The 17,554-nt window shown below is 39.0% G+C and overlaps 1 protein-coding gene across 5 annotated transcripts in view; it reads right to left on the bottom strand.

The window, feature by feature from the left end:
* Positions 1–433, bottom strand: part of FAM117A (family with sequence similarity 117 member A) — a 28,981-nt gene extending 28,548 nt beyond the window's left edge. For 3 of the 5 annotated variants that reach the window (XM_058182040.1, XM_058182043.1, XM_058182042.1), the window contains exon 1: positions 86–433. In XM_058182040.1, the coding sequence (XP_058038023.1) occupies positions 86–191 (106 nt within the window). In that variant the 5' untranslated portion in view covers positions 192–433. The remainder of the gene's footprint in view (positions 1–85) is intronic. The other 2 variants (XM_058182045.1, XM_058182044.1) reach the window with 1 other exon arrangement.
* Between the last annotated feature and the right edge of the window lie 17,121 nt (positions 434–17,554).

Below are 17,554 nucleotides of genomic sequence, written 5' to 3'. Positions count from 1 at the left end.
CTCTCAGCCATTCAGTACTTTTTAAAGCAATATTTAGGCCTAGGATTTACCGCCGCCCCCCATCCCCGCCCCCCGCCCCCGTTACCTGCCCGTTCTCCATCTCCGTTCCTCCGGGACTGCAATTGGAAAGGGAAGGTGGACTTGAGCTGCTGCAACCCGACCCAACAGGAGGAGGAAGTCCCCGCCGCCATCGCCCAGGCTGAGAAAGTCAAAGCCGCTTGCGGATTGTCGATCAGCCAAACAACTCCTCAACCTTTAGTCTTAACGCCCCGCTCGCAACTACGTGACGGGCGACTCGGTCCCAGGACGAAAACCGAACGGGAGGCATTTTCTCCACGCTAGAGGCGTGGCTTCGCGCAATCGCCGCCGCTCGTTGGCCAACAAAGTTGGACAAGGTGGGATTTAGGCAAAGACTCACACGGTCCTCTCCAGCGAATAACTCCACCTTTTCTACTGCCGGTGCGTTTCCTGTCTTGTGGGGAGTAAACGCAGCCTAGGGGAAAAAGAAAACAAAACAAAACAAAACCTTGGATTTCTTTTTTTCTGGTGGTTGTTCCGCTATTCGGTAGCACAATGTTCCCCTTTCCAGTTTGTTTTACGGGTGGGAAACTATCTAAACAAGGGGCCCTCCACAAAAAAAACCCCGTTTTATTGACAGGCTTGGAGATTATACTTTTTTCTAAATTTGATTCTTACGTGGTGATTCACGTTTTATTAAATTGTTTTGAATACATCAATAATTGGGGGGGGGTGTAATCTGGTGAAATACTGCAAAAGAAACGTCAAACAGAATAGCCCTTACTGCAAGCTTTAAATGATGAGGATGATACAACTTTGGCTGGACTCTAGAGATTAGTCCAGTACTCTTCAGCTATTACAGCAAGGTCCCTTTGCCTCTTCTGATATAAAGTTGAAATGTCTTTCTGTTCAAAAGAAACTTATTTTTGAAGAAACAGCCTTAGCACAGGGGTGAAATCCAGCAGCTTCTTACAGGTTCTGGAGAACCGGTAGCCGAAATTTTGAGCAGTTCGGAGAACCGGTTGCAGAAATTTTGTGTAGTTTGGAGAACCAGCAAATACCACCTCTGGCTGGCCCCACAGTGGGGTGGGAATGGAGATTTTGCAATATCCTTCCCCCAGGAATGTGGAGGGGATTTTGCAGTATCCTTCCCCTGGCACTCCCACCAAGCCACGCCTACCAAACCACAGCATGCCCACCAAGCCACATCCACAGAATCAGTAGTAAAAAAATTTGGATTTCACCACTGCCTTAACACTCTAACTTTCTGTACTGTTGTCATGATCTTAATTCTTTGCTTTAACAGTCTCCCTCCCCCAGTTTACAAAAAGGAAGCAACAGTGTATAATGGTAATTGCATGGTTATTTGTAAATGCTTGAAGGACACATCTTCAAAGGGAAATCACATTTACAAGTGTTACAAAAACCAAAAATAAAAATTCAACATCTGTAGACTAAAGGTACTCAACAATATGATTACTCAAATGACATAAATGAAAAGATTACAACCTATGTTTGTGCAGCAGTACTAAACCACAATATGCATCACCATTTCCTTTAATGGGGCAGCCAAATAAAAGGTTGAATTCAGATGTGGCTAGAATCGGAACCAGAAACAAAATTTCTTCTGCTAGTTACCAAATTTCAAATGCTTTTCAGTACAGAAATAAATCATAGTTCCCCTTCATTATTGTATTTTCAGTCACTGCATTAGATCTAGCTCTGAAATCTCTGGAAGAAAAATATTAATATATAGCCTTGCAAAATTGAGTTAAATTCAATGAGTGCTTGAGCTACAGACAAAGACAACTAGTTTGGTTATGAACAAACACCACACTGCTGACTTATATTTATTTATTGAATTATATTTATTGCTGAAAATACTGAATTATATTTACTTAGAAGAAAAGCTAGCTCCCCCCCAAAAAAATATTTAAAATAGAAGGGTTATCTGAGATTTACTGCCAATAGTATAATGATGAAAAATTGGATTTTATCCCTCCCATCTTCTACTCTTTCTTCTGGAGAAATAGTGCCTAGTCTAAAGCATGTTTGCTCAGGAATTTAATTACGTTTCCTCTGAGTTCAAGAGAAATTACTCCCAAATCAGTGAGCAATGAATATTCAGTGTAAACAATTTCATGGGAGCAATGGCATGTTCATTTCAAGGACTTAGATCAGCAACAGACAAACATAGTACCACCCAGATCTGAAGGTATTATTATTTATGACGACTGGCAATGCTATCTGCAGCAAATGGAAATTGCAGTTCAAAATATCTGAAAGACACCAAAATCCCTACCGTGGGAAAGAAGCAATATTATGCCTAGAGACATCCAAGAATCTGCAGTATTTCCACTGCAAAGATTAGGCTCCATTCTTGAACATTTGGAAGATTATGGACTCAAATATTTATTTATCTATCAAATTCATATAGACACTCATTTTCTCAAAGGTGATTCTGGATGGTGCAAAACAAAACGGCTTTACACACTGTAAGCCGCCCTGAGTCTTCGGAGAAGGGCAGGATATAAATGTAAACAAAAAAATAAAAATAAAAAAATAAATAAAGCAGCAAATAAAAAAACAATCTAGAAATCCAGAGTAATACATAACAACAAAAATTACTACCCATGAGTAGGTAATGGAGCCATCAAGACAAATCTCCAGCTCCTAACCACTTATAAAAATAAAAGTGCTGACCTGCAGAACAGCAAAGAATATACACAAGCATGCACTATTCTTCTTTTAGATATCTCCAATAGAGGACTGCAAAAATCTCAGTGATTACTTGATAAAAGCATAAAGCTTGCTTTGTTGACTTTGCTCCCATCTAAGTTGTCACTGGACTGATTGCAGACCGGATATGGTACTATACTACTCTCTGATATACTGTGTTCCTAACAAAATTCAACTGAAGGGGTTACATGTGACGGAATGTCTATGGACCTTGAGAGTTCAACATTAGAGTAAACATTTCTGAGACCAGGTGAGAGGAAAATGTGAGAAAGAGACTCAAACTAACTCCACTTTAATTGGTATAATTAGGTATAAATTGAATTAGAGCCATTCTGGCTCAGGTATTCTGGGAATTGAAGTTCACAGGTTGTAAAGCGGCCATAGTTGCTCACCCCTGAGTTAAAACTGTTGGAGCAGGAGTAGGGAGATTCTGGTTTTAACCCATCCTCAGCAATAGAAGCTTCTAGATGATATTGGGCTAGCCATTATCTCCAGATCAGCCAATCTCATAGAACTGTTGTTGTACGGAAAAATAGGGAAAAGCACTATATATGCCACCATGAACCCCTGAATGATAAGTAGAATATAAACTTTATATAGGAAAAAGTTGGTCTAACTTTTAAAAAATACCCTCTAGAATTTCAAAAAATAAGAATTTCTGAAGCAAATGAAAAGACTGAATATTGTAATACAATTTTACTACAATCTGGGTTAATGACCAATTCATAAACAGAATGTCAATTTTGCTTCAGTCTCATGTCTATCTCTCACTGTCTGGTACATCTGCCAACAAGTGGGTGTGGTGAACATATCTACTACAAAAGTTATGGCAGATTCTCTGAATACCTTAAAAAGATAAAAGAGGGGAGAAGAGAGCACCAGGTTATCTGGAGAAAGAAAAAAATAGCCCTCACATAACACAGCAAAGAAAAGCTCTCCATTTTATTCCCTAATTTAATTTGTAGTACTTCAAGTTTTTAAAAAATTAGACCACAGCTAAGGTCAGTCCTGCATGCTCATGGATTGTTCAAATTCACATGTTAAGCCATAGAGTCTTTCCCTACTTGCACTTAATCATGAAACAAACAAACAAATAGCCCTGGCTATGAGGGGTCCTTGGTGCTCTCTGAGCTTGGTTGTTTTCTTACAGACATTTCATTACCCAAACTAGGTAACATCATCAGTGCTAGTAATGAGTGGGGTTTGCTCTTAATTTATATTCTAGTAACTTGCCTTGTCAGTGCCGATGGGGTAATCTTAGATGTTCTTTGTTTACTGTTGGCTTGTTTGGCAATTCCTTGATTTGGGTTTACTTGACTGTTGGTCTAATGTTAATCTTGGAGTTAATCTATGCTCATATAGGTGCTGATTACTGGTGTGAAGGTATGTTGGTCTTTTTGCTCCCTTTTTGGCTTGTTGATTGTCTCTTGCATAGTGTAAATATTGTTTATATCTATGTCTCTATTGATAGCTAATATGTCAGAGTGCCAGGCTTATAGACATTCTCTAGCAGTTTTGGACTTGGCTTGGTCTAGGATGGTCACCATTTTTCAGTTGAAACTATGGTTAAGTCTATTCATATGTTGTGAAATTAAAGAGATTTCATCATATCTTCTGACTATAGTTGGTGTTCATGGATGTATTCTGCCAGTCTTCCACCTGCTTGTCCTACATGGTGGGTGTTGCGTCATTACACTGAATAGTGTAGGTGACTCCTGTTTTTTCCTCTGGGGCCATAGCCTCTTTTTGTTTACTTAGAATGTTATGAATGGCTTTCGTTGGCTTGTATGCTATAGTAATTCCATGTGGTTGTGGTAGTCTGTTAGTGGTTTCTGAGATGTTCTTGATACTTGACAGTGTTATTCTTTTCATTGACTATTTCTATATGGTATTTATATTATAGCATCTCTCTCCCCATTCCCATATTTCTAGAATATTTACCTTCATCTTATCTCCAGGATATGAGTGAGACAGGCTTATATCATCCAGAGCTGCCTGTTGTTAAGAGGAGTCTTGTTGCCTTTTCTGACTGCTGAAGCTGCACTAGAAGTAGGATAAAGAGGATCATCAATTTCATGCAAGTAGTGTTTTCTGCCAATGATGATTGATTAGTAATTCAATTCTGCAGTAAGGAAAGGCTTTAAACATGATTTGCTTAGTTTTAATTTAATGTATTGTGTAAAATCAACCATGTGTTTGTCAAACACAGGTTTAATATATTACATGAATATAGCTAATCATAATTTATTCAATAAACTAGTGAAGCAAATCTGACTTTATACACTGTCTGAAATTATTTACTGCTGTTACACATATCTTAATTCCTGTATTTACATATATTTTCCTTCAAATATGCAAAAAATCAAAAGCCTTTAGCTTCCAACATATATCTAATTGAGTTATGTAAAAACTTATAGTTTTAAATTATTTCACAGCACACCCATTAATATCTACATCTAGGTAGGTGAATATAATTTTAGAGTCTTAGCATCTTATTTAGATATATATTATTGTACTTTATAGTTTATTATATCATAGACTACAATATATGAGTACCACTAGTTGCCAGTTTGCTTCAGTCCAATGCAAGATGTTGGTTCTTATCTTTAAAGCTCTTCATGGAATTATTTCACCCCAATGGGATTTTCCTGTCCCATCCGCACCTGAAGGGCCATACTGCAGACTCTGTCAGTCAAGGAATTCTGGCTCATGGGGTTGAGGAAAAGAACATTTTCTACATTGTAGAAACAGGGGTGTCAAACTCAATTTCATTGAGGGCCACATCAGGGCTGTGGTTGATCTTGGAGGGAGCGGGGGGGGCAACTGGGTGGGTGTAGCCAACTGGGTAGGCATGGCCAGCTTGAAGCCACTTCCAAAACTCCTGGCATGTTTCCTCTCCTCATTGGGTAAACTAGGCCGAACCTATGTTGGCCTGATCTTTCATCTTCGCATTGGGTAGACTGGGCAAAGCTACATTGGCCTGATCTTTCTTTGCACTGGGTAGACAGGGCTGAAGCCACACTGGACTAATTTTTCTTCTTCACATTGGGTAGACCAGGATGGCCCCACGGGCTGGATCCAACCACATCATGGGCCAGATCCAGCCTGCGGGCCTTGAGTTTGATACCTCTGCTCTAGAACATCATGCCCACTCCTCAAGTTGAGATCCAAACCTTTTGGCCTCCGAAAAGGGCCTGGAGACTTGGCTCTGCTGATTGGTCTGGGCCCTGATGGAGGCATGTCATTCTGGAGGCAGACTAAGTTAAACCCCACCTTCTCCCCATGTGCTTCTTGCTCACTTGTTTGGCATCTTAGTCAATTTTGGTGTTACTATTTATTATTTATATATTTTATCTTGCTGTTTTTATTGATTGCAAACTGCCTAGAGCCAGCTTTAGATGAGGTGAATGGTCTGTAAATTTAATATATAACAGACAAATAGCAGAGGTGGCTCATTTTTCCCTAGTCACTGTATGCCAATTGCATAAATTTGGTTTAACATCTATATTATAATTCACTAAATCCATTTATTGAAGAAAAACTCTCCACTAAGAATGACAATTTAATAGGTAGGGCTATATTCCAACCCAAACTAATTCTTTCAACCCTGTCACCTATACACTTCCTACCATTAAAGTCTATCTTGTACTACCCCAAACAAGCGGAAGCAATAGTTTCTCCTATGCCATAAGTGTCAAAGAGAACAAATCTCCACAATTGCCCTTAATTCAGATTTATAATTATCCTCTCCATCAAGCACATCACACTGAAGGCCCAAATGTTGTCTTTGGCATATTGCTGTAACTGTCCTAAAGAACATTAATCAACCTTCTAACTGTGGAGCGATATCAACAATGTAATACTTAAATCAACCCTTCACTTGCAAAGAAATGTCAGCTGAAAGGAAGAATGTTGCACAACCTATGGCAAGTAGGGAAGCAATGTTATGATTAAACAGCAACTAAATCATAACAGTGCAAAACTGCTATAATCGGACCATAACATAGCCCTCCTGTTTTTTTTTTCTTTTCTGCATGATGGAGAGACTGAGCAAGTATTGGCAATGAAAGTTGCACTTATCACCTGGCAACTGCACAAAGCTCAGCTTTCCAAAATTTTGGGTAATAGACTGAGGTAAAACTCCACTATCTCCTCATGTGCATCTTGCTCCCTTCCTTGCCATCATTGTTAGCTTTTAGGTCAATTTTAGTGTTGATATATATCATTTAATCAAATAACAGGATAATGGAGTTGGAAGGTACTTTGGAGGTCATCTAGTCCAATCTGTTGTTTAAGCCTGAGACCCTATATCATTTCAGACAAATGGCTGCCCAGTCCCTTTTTTAAAATTTCCAGTGACAGAGCACCTACAACTTCTGTAATAACTTATAACTTCATAACTTATAACTTCATTATTTAAATGTTTTATCTTGTTGCTTTTATTGGTTCCAGCCCCCTAGAGTCACCTCTAAGTGAGATGGGTGACATATTAGCTTAATAAATAAAATATTATGAATAAAGAATAGGGGATAAACTACAATTAGATGTTTTTCTTCCTAAGTTCAAGTTCAAGATTCCAATCTGCAGAGTAATTGGCCTAGAAATTTTTTTTTAAAAGGGAACAGAGGCAAAAACAAATGTTAAATTGGAGCTAAAAATTACTCTCCCTGGCCCTACATACAGTACTACAAATGCTTCCCACAGTAAATCTTGTATCACAGGAGTGATTTTTCAGCATGAAACCATAGTGAAAAGGATGTTGCTTTCAAGTACATGTAAATGGTTCAAACTCAAAAATAATTGACTAGAATGATATAATAGTATATGTTCCCATCTGCACTGACTTCTCTTATTTTAAAATGCAAGAAGGATTAGATCACCAGCTTATCTAGCCCAGCATTCAGGCCTCATTTGTAAAAATATTCAGCAAAAGACACATGATCCAATTAATCATTGTGGGGCCTGTGCCTCCTCTCTCCTTTTTATGATTTGCCCTTGAACAAAAGTTATAACTGTATATAAAGTTAGTAATGTACAAATCTGGGAGCAATCACCAATTCCAGTTAGTCCACAGCAGAATTTGAAACCAAGCTATTAGTTATGGTTAATAGAAATGATGGCTTTAGCCTCCCTCTCATGCACAATTCTGGGATAGAAAGAAGTGGAAAATGGCACTGCACATATCTCAGTTAGTTGGCTAATTGCTATATACAACAGTGTCAGTGGGTGGTCCCATGTTCTAACAAAGTAACAAAGGGGGCGGGAATTATTCGCTTACATTTTCAAAATATGCATGATTTTATAGATCTATGGTTTGTAAAAAATATCAAAAAATCACCCTTTATTTATATAGTAATAGGGATTGAACTGACACTGGCTGATCAGGAAAAAGATACTGGACTAATGGCAGTTTGTTGACAATGTGAGTCCAATGTGCAGCTGCCACAAAAAAGGCAAATGCCAGTCTTAGAATCACTTCTAGCTCTTTATGTACAGCAGGTAGGAAGAAGAGGTACAAGAAATATGAACATAGTTTCTAATATAAATAGATTGCATCTGATGCACAGCAGCTTATAGAATTTTTATAGTATCATCAAAATTTTCCTACAAAAATGTGGTTATCTGAGACTTCATGTTCTATAAAATATATTCTTCTAGGTTTTTTTTGCACTGCCTGCTGAAAGTAATTGAGCAGTTACTTCCAACAGCTATTTACTTCCACTAAGTGGCAGACAAATTTTATTTTGATTTTTCTAGACCACATCCTTGACAATTTAACCTTTTGCTATTGCAGTCACTGCTGAGCTGCTAGCCCTTTGTTCCAGTATTAGAACCATGTAATACAGCACCAAAATCAGGTTGCAGCTCCGATAGATCACTTGACTAAAATCATTAACCAACTGACCAAACAGATGGGATAAGTCCAGCAACCATCACCAGAGACTGAACTGCTTCCTGTGGCTGTGTTGTTCTGCTCCTTGAGTTCCTTACCTCATATGCCCTGAGAATTTTAAGGCTACTAGTTTATGTGAGTTAAGGGAAATCATTCATAAATCATTTCTTGATAGGATATAGAAAACAATATCATGTTCTAGGAAATGACATTAATTTCATAATCAGACTGAGAGCTGTTTTCAAGTTTCCAGCCAGATGGGTAATAGCTATTGTCATATGGCAAGCTCAGAGCATGAATATATATGGCTAACTTGAGCTCTTTGCTGAAGATGTAGATTAGAAGATGCTATTCACTGAGTTATTTAAATAGGGACTTATTAACAAACTTGTGCAGGCCCTCTAGTTGCCACAGAATCTACCACTGTGATATAGATGATAAACACAAAAATGAGATACATTATAGGTGGGGAAAAGTGACATTGTTACTCTCTTTCTCAGAGTCTTTGGATATCAAATGCAAGCAGCTGAGAACCAGCAAACCTCTCTGCCTACTACAAAAATGCAACTCTGATAATATAAGATCATTGTTTATAGTGTGGAATTTTAGTATATTGTTCAATTTTGCAATGGGTTTGCTTTGCTATATTTCTCTGCTCTACATTGACTGAGATATGCCATAAAACTGGTGTATGAGTAATTTTGCAAGCATATCCCATGAATGATCTAAACTGGGCTTGTCAGGAAATAACTCAGCTCTTGAGGCTCACAAAGTTGGGCAAGGTCAAAGAAGCAAGAATTAACAGTCTGTAATAAAGACGCTTTAATATGTGAGGGTATTTGGATACACACACGGAGAATGTTGCAGAATTGTAAAAGTAATTTCTTACCCTCACTCGTTAGTAAATTCATTAAGACAGAGAAACTCAAAATTATTTTTAAAAAATTTCTCTTCTTTACACTTCTTGCCACCTGGGCTTAATTGCACTCTGAGAAAAACCATTGATGGACTGCTCCCTTCCTTGGCTGTTATTTTTACCCTTTCTTCTATTGTTTTCAAGCTGTCCCATGAATCAGGATGGGGGGGGGATCCAGTTCAGACTTCTGTATTCATCATCAATATTTGATTCTGTCTGTTACTCTTCTCACTAAAATTTATTCTGTAATTTACCTTCAAGCTCTGACAGATTATAGAGCTAAGGCAATTTTAAAAGCTATGCAACTATACAAAAAATATGATCTATCTATTAAAACAATTCACCCACTGATAAGGATAGAAACTATTGATGACAAGCTTTTGTGCTCTGGGCCATTTTCTTAGTATACAGTCCCACTTCATCTTATTTTTGATCAAGAAACTTACAGCTATCAACAGAAAAATGTGCTGTAGTTTAATGAATGCTACTTCAGTTTTTACAAAAGTAATGCTTTAGATTCTTATTTGATTGTATCCTTAGATGACATTGATCCCCCCCACACCAATCCAGATACTTATACTTAAGATGGCTCAAAACTTTGAACAATGACTTTTGCCTTGTGTTTCTTATTTTAGGCAGTTACCTACAATGGTGTTTTAATAATGGTGGTTATTAAATATGCTTTTTAGCACTGGTGCCACCTCTTGGAAAAAGTCTCACACTTCATCCAAATCCAATTTGGATTTGTTATAGTACACTGGAATTTGTATTGACTTCATAGGAGCATATAAGATCACATGGGCACAATTTGCCTTTTTTTTCACATTATCTATGTTCCAAGCTCACAAGAAAAGTTACACTCTTTCATGTAAGGTTGAATACTGTGTTCTCTATGACCTAGCTTTTGTTCTTGCAATTGCTGGGGGCTCTAAGTTCATTAACCAAATGTGAATGCAGTAATAACAGGATTTTTGAGTGCAGGCTCAAATTATGACCTTCAGGGAAAACTCCCAATTCATGATCTCTTTTTCTGGGAATAATGGAGTTTGGACCAACTCCTTCCCTAAGAGGGGAATTATTGAAGCTCAGCCACGACAGCAACCCAAATGGCCATTTCAGGCCTTCTCTTTAGAGACCTCTGATAGTTTCATATATTTATCCTTTATCCTTTCTTGTTGTTATCAAACCAACAAGTCTGCTGCACTTCTTCCTTTCCTTGAAAGGGTCCTGGGACACTGTTTCTTTGCACTTACTACTGGTACCTATCAAGGGTCTAGATAGTGTATTGGTGGTCATTGATCTTTTCTCTACATGTGGCTCATTTCATGTGTGGCGGGAGCTCCCTCTGGACTTGACATTGGTTGTTCCTCAATCACATTTTCTGCCATTAAAGCATGCTCAGTCACCTTATTCTGAATAAAGGCACACAATTCATATTCTAGCTTCAGGGAGATTTTATTTATTTTTTCTTCAATTTTCAAATGTTATATTTCACCTTTCCTCAACATATCTCTCCCAATCCAGTGATAAAATAGACATGACATTTGTTATATTAAACAGTATTTCTGTTGTTATATGAATCAAATAACTGACTTGAGCTATTGCCTATAGTCCAAAGGGCATATAGTAATTCTGCTAATTCTTCTACATGCACATCACTTTTTAAGATATCTTATCATAGCCACTCAAACCTGTTGCCAAACTCTCCTTAATCCTTACTGGAAATCAGACCTTCCTGGAAATCAAATGTATTGTTTGTTCCTGTATCAGTTTGTATCAACCCCGTTGGTCTTTGTGTGCAACATGCAGCTGCTGTAAATAAAACTCGCTAAGGTTGAGAAACAAAAGGGAGTATGCCAAACTTCATTAAAAAAGAGTACAGCAATTTTTCAATGTCAGACTTATCTAAAGAAAAGACAGTCTGGGAAAAAGATGAACAGACACCTCGCTGTGACCTTGCCTTAATGAATTCATTCATAATTGAGGACAGGAGTTTGCCTATTCGGTTCCCAAGGTTTTGTATCCTTATCTATTGTTTTCTTTAAAACATTAAACCTAATTAAACTTTTCAGAATCTTGCTTCCTGTGATGTTCTGCTAGAGGTTTGAAAAAAGCAGTGAGCGTCCACCTGTTTTCCAACATTCCCCTTTGATTCTTGAACAGCTACCCCCATATATATGCTTATATATTGTATAATTATTTCATGCTTATGCTTATATATACTGTGATACAAAATAAATAAATAAATAAAATAAATAAATGTCTTACATGCTCCTATCCTCCCCTCTAGTCCTAGTCTTAGACATCGGAAAATAAGAATTCAAGATGGATTCTATGGGACAAATTAGAACACCTGATTCATTGAAAAGGCTGAAAATAGTGGGTAGCTGAAAATATTCACAGCTTCTTTGCTAATTTGTTTTGCAATAGCCATATATGCTCAGTCCTCTTTCCAGTCTTTCCAAGACTATAGCTAACTTGGACTCTGAGTGGGAAGATGCAGATTTGAACTAGAGCAGGATGATAGTGGATTGGCTACTTACAAGGGATTTGATCTATTCCAGATTTCTGCTGCAGGACAGACTTCTGGATGAGTTTTATTTGAAAGAGAGCAATAAAGGTATCTAAAATTCACATTCTTTTTGGGCCCATGTCTGTCTGTGCACCTCAGGTTGCAATGGAGTTTCCTATCTATTTTCACTGGGTCAGCTACCTAAAAGGGAGGGGGAAGAAAACCACCAATCTCCCCTAGGCATGGCAGTAGAAAAATCTTGAAGGAGGCAATGGTATGCAAGTTAGTTTTCACAAGATCAAAAGTAAAGTACTTGATACTAGAACAGGCCACTCCATTCAAAGCAAGGAATCAATAGAAATTCTATCTCCTGGTTAGGAGGATAAAAAGATAATTGCTTCTCAACCTTTGATCAATTGTTTGATTCAATTAGCCATTTCCCTGGTCTTGTATAATTTCATTACTTCACAATAACAAAAAAAATCAACTTGTGTTGTTTTACGCAAGCATCTTGGCACCAGCAGATCTAAACTGAATTCTCAATTCATAAGCAAACAATTAAAAATGGATCCATTACCCACCAAGATATGCTCAAATTACATCCTTGGTGTAATTACTTCTAGTTTAAGAACATCTACTTTACAGAGTATACAGGAGACAGAAGTGCAAGAAATGCTGATCTGAGCCTTCAGTCCTGTGAAATTCCTAATTATTACTGAGAGAAGCCTGATATCTAGAATATTAATAAAACAAAACTTGACTTTTAAAGAAGCCACACTGGTTTCTTTTCAGCAAAGACAACATGAGAAAGTTGGAAGTTTATTTTGGTTATTGAGTCTAATCCTGTCTTTAGTGTCGACATCCAAATTAAAACATCCAGATTTTGGATTCTGCTTGAATCTAAATAATTAGTTTTACAGACAAATTGCTATAAATATAATATTCAGTTGAATTATCCCCTTAATGTAATTTATTGTATATCTGCTTTTCTATGCTTTGTTCTCTGAAACATTAGAGAACAGGTCTTGATCTTTTATGTACCATCTTTTTAGATATTTAAAGAATGCTGTCTCCCCCTTAATAATTTCATGTCAAGGCTAAGCATACCCAGAAGGTTCAGTTTCTCTTTGTAGGTCTTTTTACCCTTCTTTGAACTTGTTCCAGTTTCTCTTATTCCTTGTGGTGCTCACCCAATTTAGTTTAATCTACATATTTGGCATGTTCTTTCTCCACTCTTTGTTCAAATCACTAATAAAAACATTGAATAGCTCAGAGCTCAGGAATGAATCATAGGGCACCCCACTCAATTATCTCCCTCTACTTTGATAAACATTTTTAGTTTGATTTTTGAGCCAGTATTCATTTTATTCTGGTGGCATTCAGTGCACTTTTTTGATTTACTAATCAGAATGTCTTTCAGTATATTATCTAGTGCTTTGCTTAAATTAAGATACAATACTTCAAAACCTAATTTACTAAGGAAGTTGCTCCATAAAAGAATGCTAAAAGGTTGTTTTGCCAAAACTTGCTTTTGTCAAAGTGACTCTGACTTCTGATAATTTTATTTTCAAGATGCTTACATGTTACTCCCAGATATTGATGTCAGACTGATTGGACTGTACTTATTCAGACTTACCAGTTAATTTCTCCACTAACCTAGCATGCAATTCATCCATCCCTAGAAATTTAAAATTTTTACATAAATCAATAAATATTCCCTGCTGTTGTTTCTACTAATCTCTGTCCCCAATTATGGATCTTTATTCTTTACTTTGTTGTTTTCACTGTGCACCTCTATGTGTGTGTATGTATACAGTATAAATATAACTTAATAGATAACATAATATGGTTATATTTAAAGATGCTTATTGTTTTTATCATCCTTCCCAATTCAGCTCATTCTGAACTTTAACTTTCCTGATACACTATTGTTTCCAGGTATCTGTCTACATTATATCTTGGTATGTCTGCCTTTCCTCCTTCATTATATGCCTTTTATTTTCATATATTCAGTAAGTTTTTTATCAAGCCACATTGTCTTTCCCTGCTGACTTCCTGGTTGTTGTTTTTGGAACTTTGTTTTTTAGTATTTAACTAAATAGTCAGTGATTTGACTATTTTCCCCCATTTCTTTCTCTGCTATGGAATTTTGGCCACAAACCATTATTTTTTTCTTCTCCTCATTAAACATGTCCAATATCTATTCAACTACATTCAGGTTTGCTTTCATTTACAATCAAGATCTCCAGCATTACCAGTAGTCCTTAACTTACAACAGCTCATTTAGTGACTGTTAAAAGTTACAATGGCACTGAAAAAAGTGACTTATGACCGCTTTTCACTTACAACCATTGCAGCATCCCCATGGTCACAGGATCAAAATTCAGATGCTCGGCAACTATTCATGACTGTTGCAGTGTCCCGGGGTCCTGTGATCAATATACAATATACGAAGCTTGGCAACTGGCATGTATTTATAACAGTTGCATTTTCCTCGGGTCATGTGGTGACATTTTGTGAAGCAAAGTCAATGGGAAAGTCAGATTCACTTTACAACTATATTACTAATTTTGCAACTGCAGTTATTCACTTAACAATTGTGGCAAGAAAGATAATAAAATGAGGGAAATTAGTATATGTCTTGCTTAGCAACATAAATTTTGAGCTCAATTGTTTTCATAAGTTGAGGACTACCCGTACTTACTTAATATTCCACAGTGTTCCTATTGTCTCAGTTTCCATAAACAGATCTTCCCTGTTGGCTAGAGGTTAAATTTAACTTTTTGGTTAGGAGAAAGTTATCAACAATACATTTTAAGGATTTATTTAAAGACCATAACTGGCAGCATTCATCATTCAACAAAAGTTAGCATTTTAAAATGTGCTGTAATAAATGCTGGTGAACCTAGAAGTTTTATTTTAAATCTGTGAATTAGGTAGCTTTGTAACTTAACCATTTCTATTTGCCTCATTTCATTGGATTGCTTCCTGAAAAAGACAGCTCAGTCATCTATTGCTGTCACCCCAATCTTTTGGACACCAGGGACAGGTTCCATGGAGAGAGGTTTTTCCACAGACTGAAGGGGGCGCGGAGTTTTGTTTGCTGCCTGCATCCTGCAGATGGGGCTTCACTTGTTTGTGTGGCCCGGTTTCTGGCATGTTGCTGACTGGTGTTGGTCCTCAGATTGGGGGTTGGAGACCCCTGATCTATTCAACCTAATCAGTATATAAAGAACATGTAGAAGGGGAGAAGAAATGACCAAAAAAAAAAAATAGAAAAGGAAGAAAAAAAAAAGAATTTGGTACAGAAAAAGAAAATAAATACATAAAGAAATATTTTCTGTCTTTATCACAAATATAAACAGTAGTAATTTATCACCTTCTCTTAAAGTAAAGCAAATGATTTTTTTTCTTTCCATATCCCATTTTTTATTTTATTTTATTTTATTTTATTTTATTGATTGATTGATTGATTGATTGATTGTTTAAATTTCTATACCGCCCTTCTCCCAAAGGACTCAGGGCGGTTTACAGCCAAAATAAAACAATTGATACAAAAATTAAAACCAGTTTAAAAAGAGAAAATTCAAAGTTGGCTGGACACTATAAAACCAATAAAAACCCCATTTAAAAAACCATTAGGCCAGTCCTGCGTGATGAAACAGAAATGTTTTCAGCTCGCGTCGAAAGGTCCGGAGATCAGGGAGTTGGCGGATACCTGGTGGTAGCTCGTTCCAGAGGGTTGGTGCCCCCACAAAGAAGGCCCTCCCCCTGGGTGTCGCCAGCCGACATTGTCTGGCCGACGGCACCCTGACGAGACCCTCCCTATGGGAGCGCACTGGTCGATGGGAGGTCGCCGGTAGCAGCAGGCAGTCCCGTAAATAACCCGGTCCTATGCTTTAAAGGTGGTAACCAACACCTTGAATTGCACCCGAAAGACCACCGGAAGCCAGTGCAGCCTGCGCAGGAGAGGTGTGATATCACCCGCGCGGCCGCATTCTAAACCAGTTGGAGCCTTCGGGTGCTCTTCAAAGGGAGCCCCATTTAGAGAGTGTTGCAGTAGTCCAGACGGGAGGTGACAAGGGCGTGAGTGACTTGTGCATAAGGAATCCCAGTCTAAGAAGGGACGCAACTGGCGTATCAGGCAAACCTGATAAAAAGCTCCTCTGGTGACAGCCGTCATATGCTCTTCCAACGACAGCCGTGCATCCAGAAGGACGCCCAGATTGCGGACCCTCTATGTGGGGGCCAATGACTCGTCCCCCACAGTCAGTGATGGCATCAGCTGATTATACCGGGATGCCGGCATCCACAGCCATTCGGTCTTGGCGGGATTGAGTTGGAGACTGTTTTTCCCCATCCAGACCTGCACGGCCTCCAGACACCGGGACATCACTTCAACGGCTTCGCTGGGGTGGTTAGGGATGGAAATGTACAGCTGTGTATCATCAGCGTACAGATGACACCGCATCCCAAAACCACGGATGATCTCGCCTAGCGGCTTCATTTCATTCATTTAGCGAAGGTTGTAGAGAGTGTAGTTGCATGGCAGCTTCCCCAGTACCTGGATGAAGCTATCTATCTAGACCCGTTCCAGTCCGGCTTCCGGCCCGGGCATAGTACGGAGACAGCTTTGGTCGCGTTGGTGGATGACCTCTGGAGGGCCAGGGATAGGGGCTGTTCCTCTGCCCTGGTCCTATTAGATCTCTCAGCGGCTTTCGATACCATCGACCATGGTATCTTGCTGCACCGGTTGGAGAGTTTGGGAGTGGAAGGCATCGTTTATCGATGGTTCTCCTCCTATCTCTCCGACCGGTCGCAGACGGTGTTGACAGGGGGGCAGAGATCGTCCGTGAGGCGCTTTACGTGTGGGGTGCCTCAGGGGTCAATTCTCTCGCCTCTCCTGTTCAACATCTATATGAAGCCGCTGGGTGAGGTCATCAGTGGTTTCGGGGTGAGTTACCATCTGTACGCTGATGACACTCAGCTGTACTTTTCCACCCCGGACTACTTTTCCACCGCTGTCGAAGTGCTGTCCCGGTGCTTGGAAGCCGTACGGGTCTGGATGGAGAGAAACAGACTCAAGCTCAATCCCTCCAAGACGGAGTGGCTGTGGATGCCGGCACCCCGGTACAGTCAGCTGCAACCACGGCTGACTGTTGGGGGCGAGTTATTGGCCCCAATGGAAAGGGTGCGCAACTTGGGTGTCCTCCTGGATGGGCGGCTGTCGTTCGATGATCATCTGGCGGCCGTCTCCAGGAGGGCCTTTTACCAAGTACGCTTGGTCCGCCAGTTGCGCCCTTTCCTTGACCAGGATGCCTTATGCATGGTCACTCATGCTCTGGTTACATCTCATTTGGACTATTGCAATGCTCTCTACATGGGGCTGCCCTTGAAGTGCACCCGGAGGCTGCAGCTAGTCCAGAATGCAGCTGCGCGAGTAGTAACAGGAGCCACTCATTGCTCCCATGTAACA

This window comes from Ahaetulla prasina, chromosome 4 (assembly GCF_028640845.1).
Source record: "Ahaetulla prasina isolate Xishuangbanna chromosome 4, ASM2864084v1, whole genome shotgun sequence".
In the NCBI taxonomy this organism is placed as follows: domain Eukaryota; kingdom Metazoa; phylum Chordata; class Lepidosauria; order Squamata; family Colubridae; genus Ahaetulla; species Ahaetulla prasina.
This window is presented reverse-complemented; position numbering and strand designations above follow the sequence as displayed.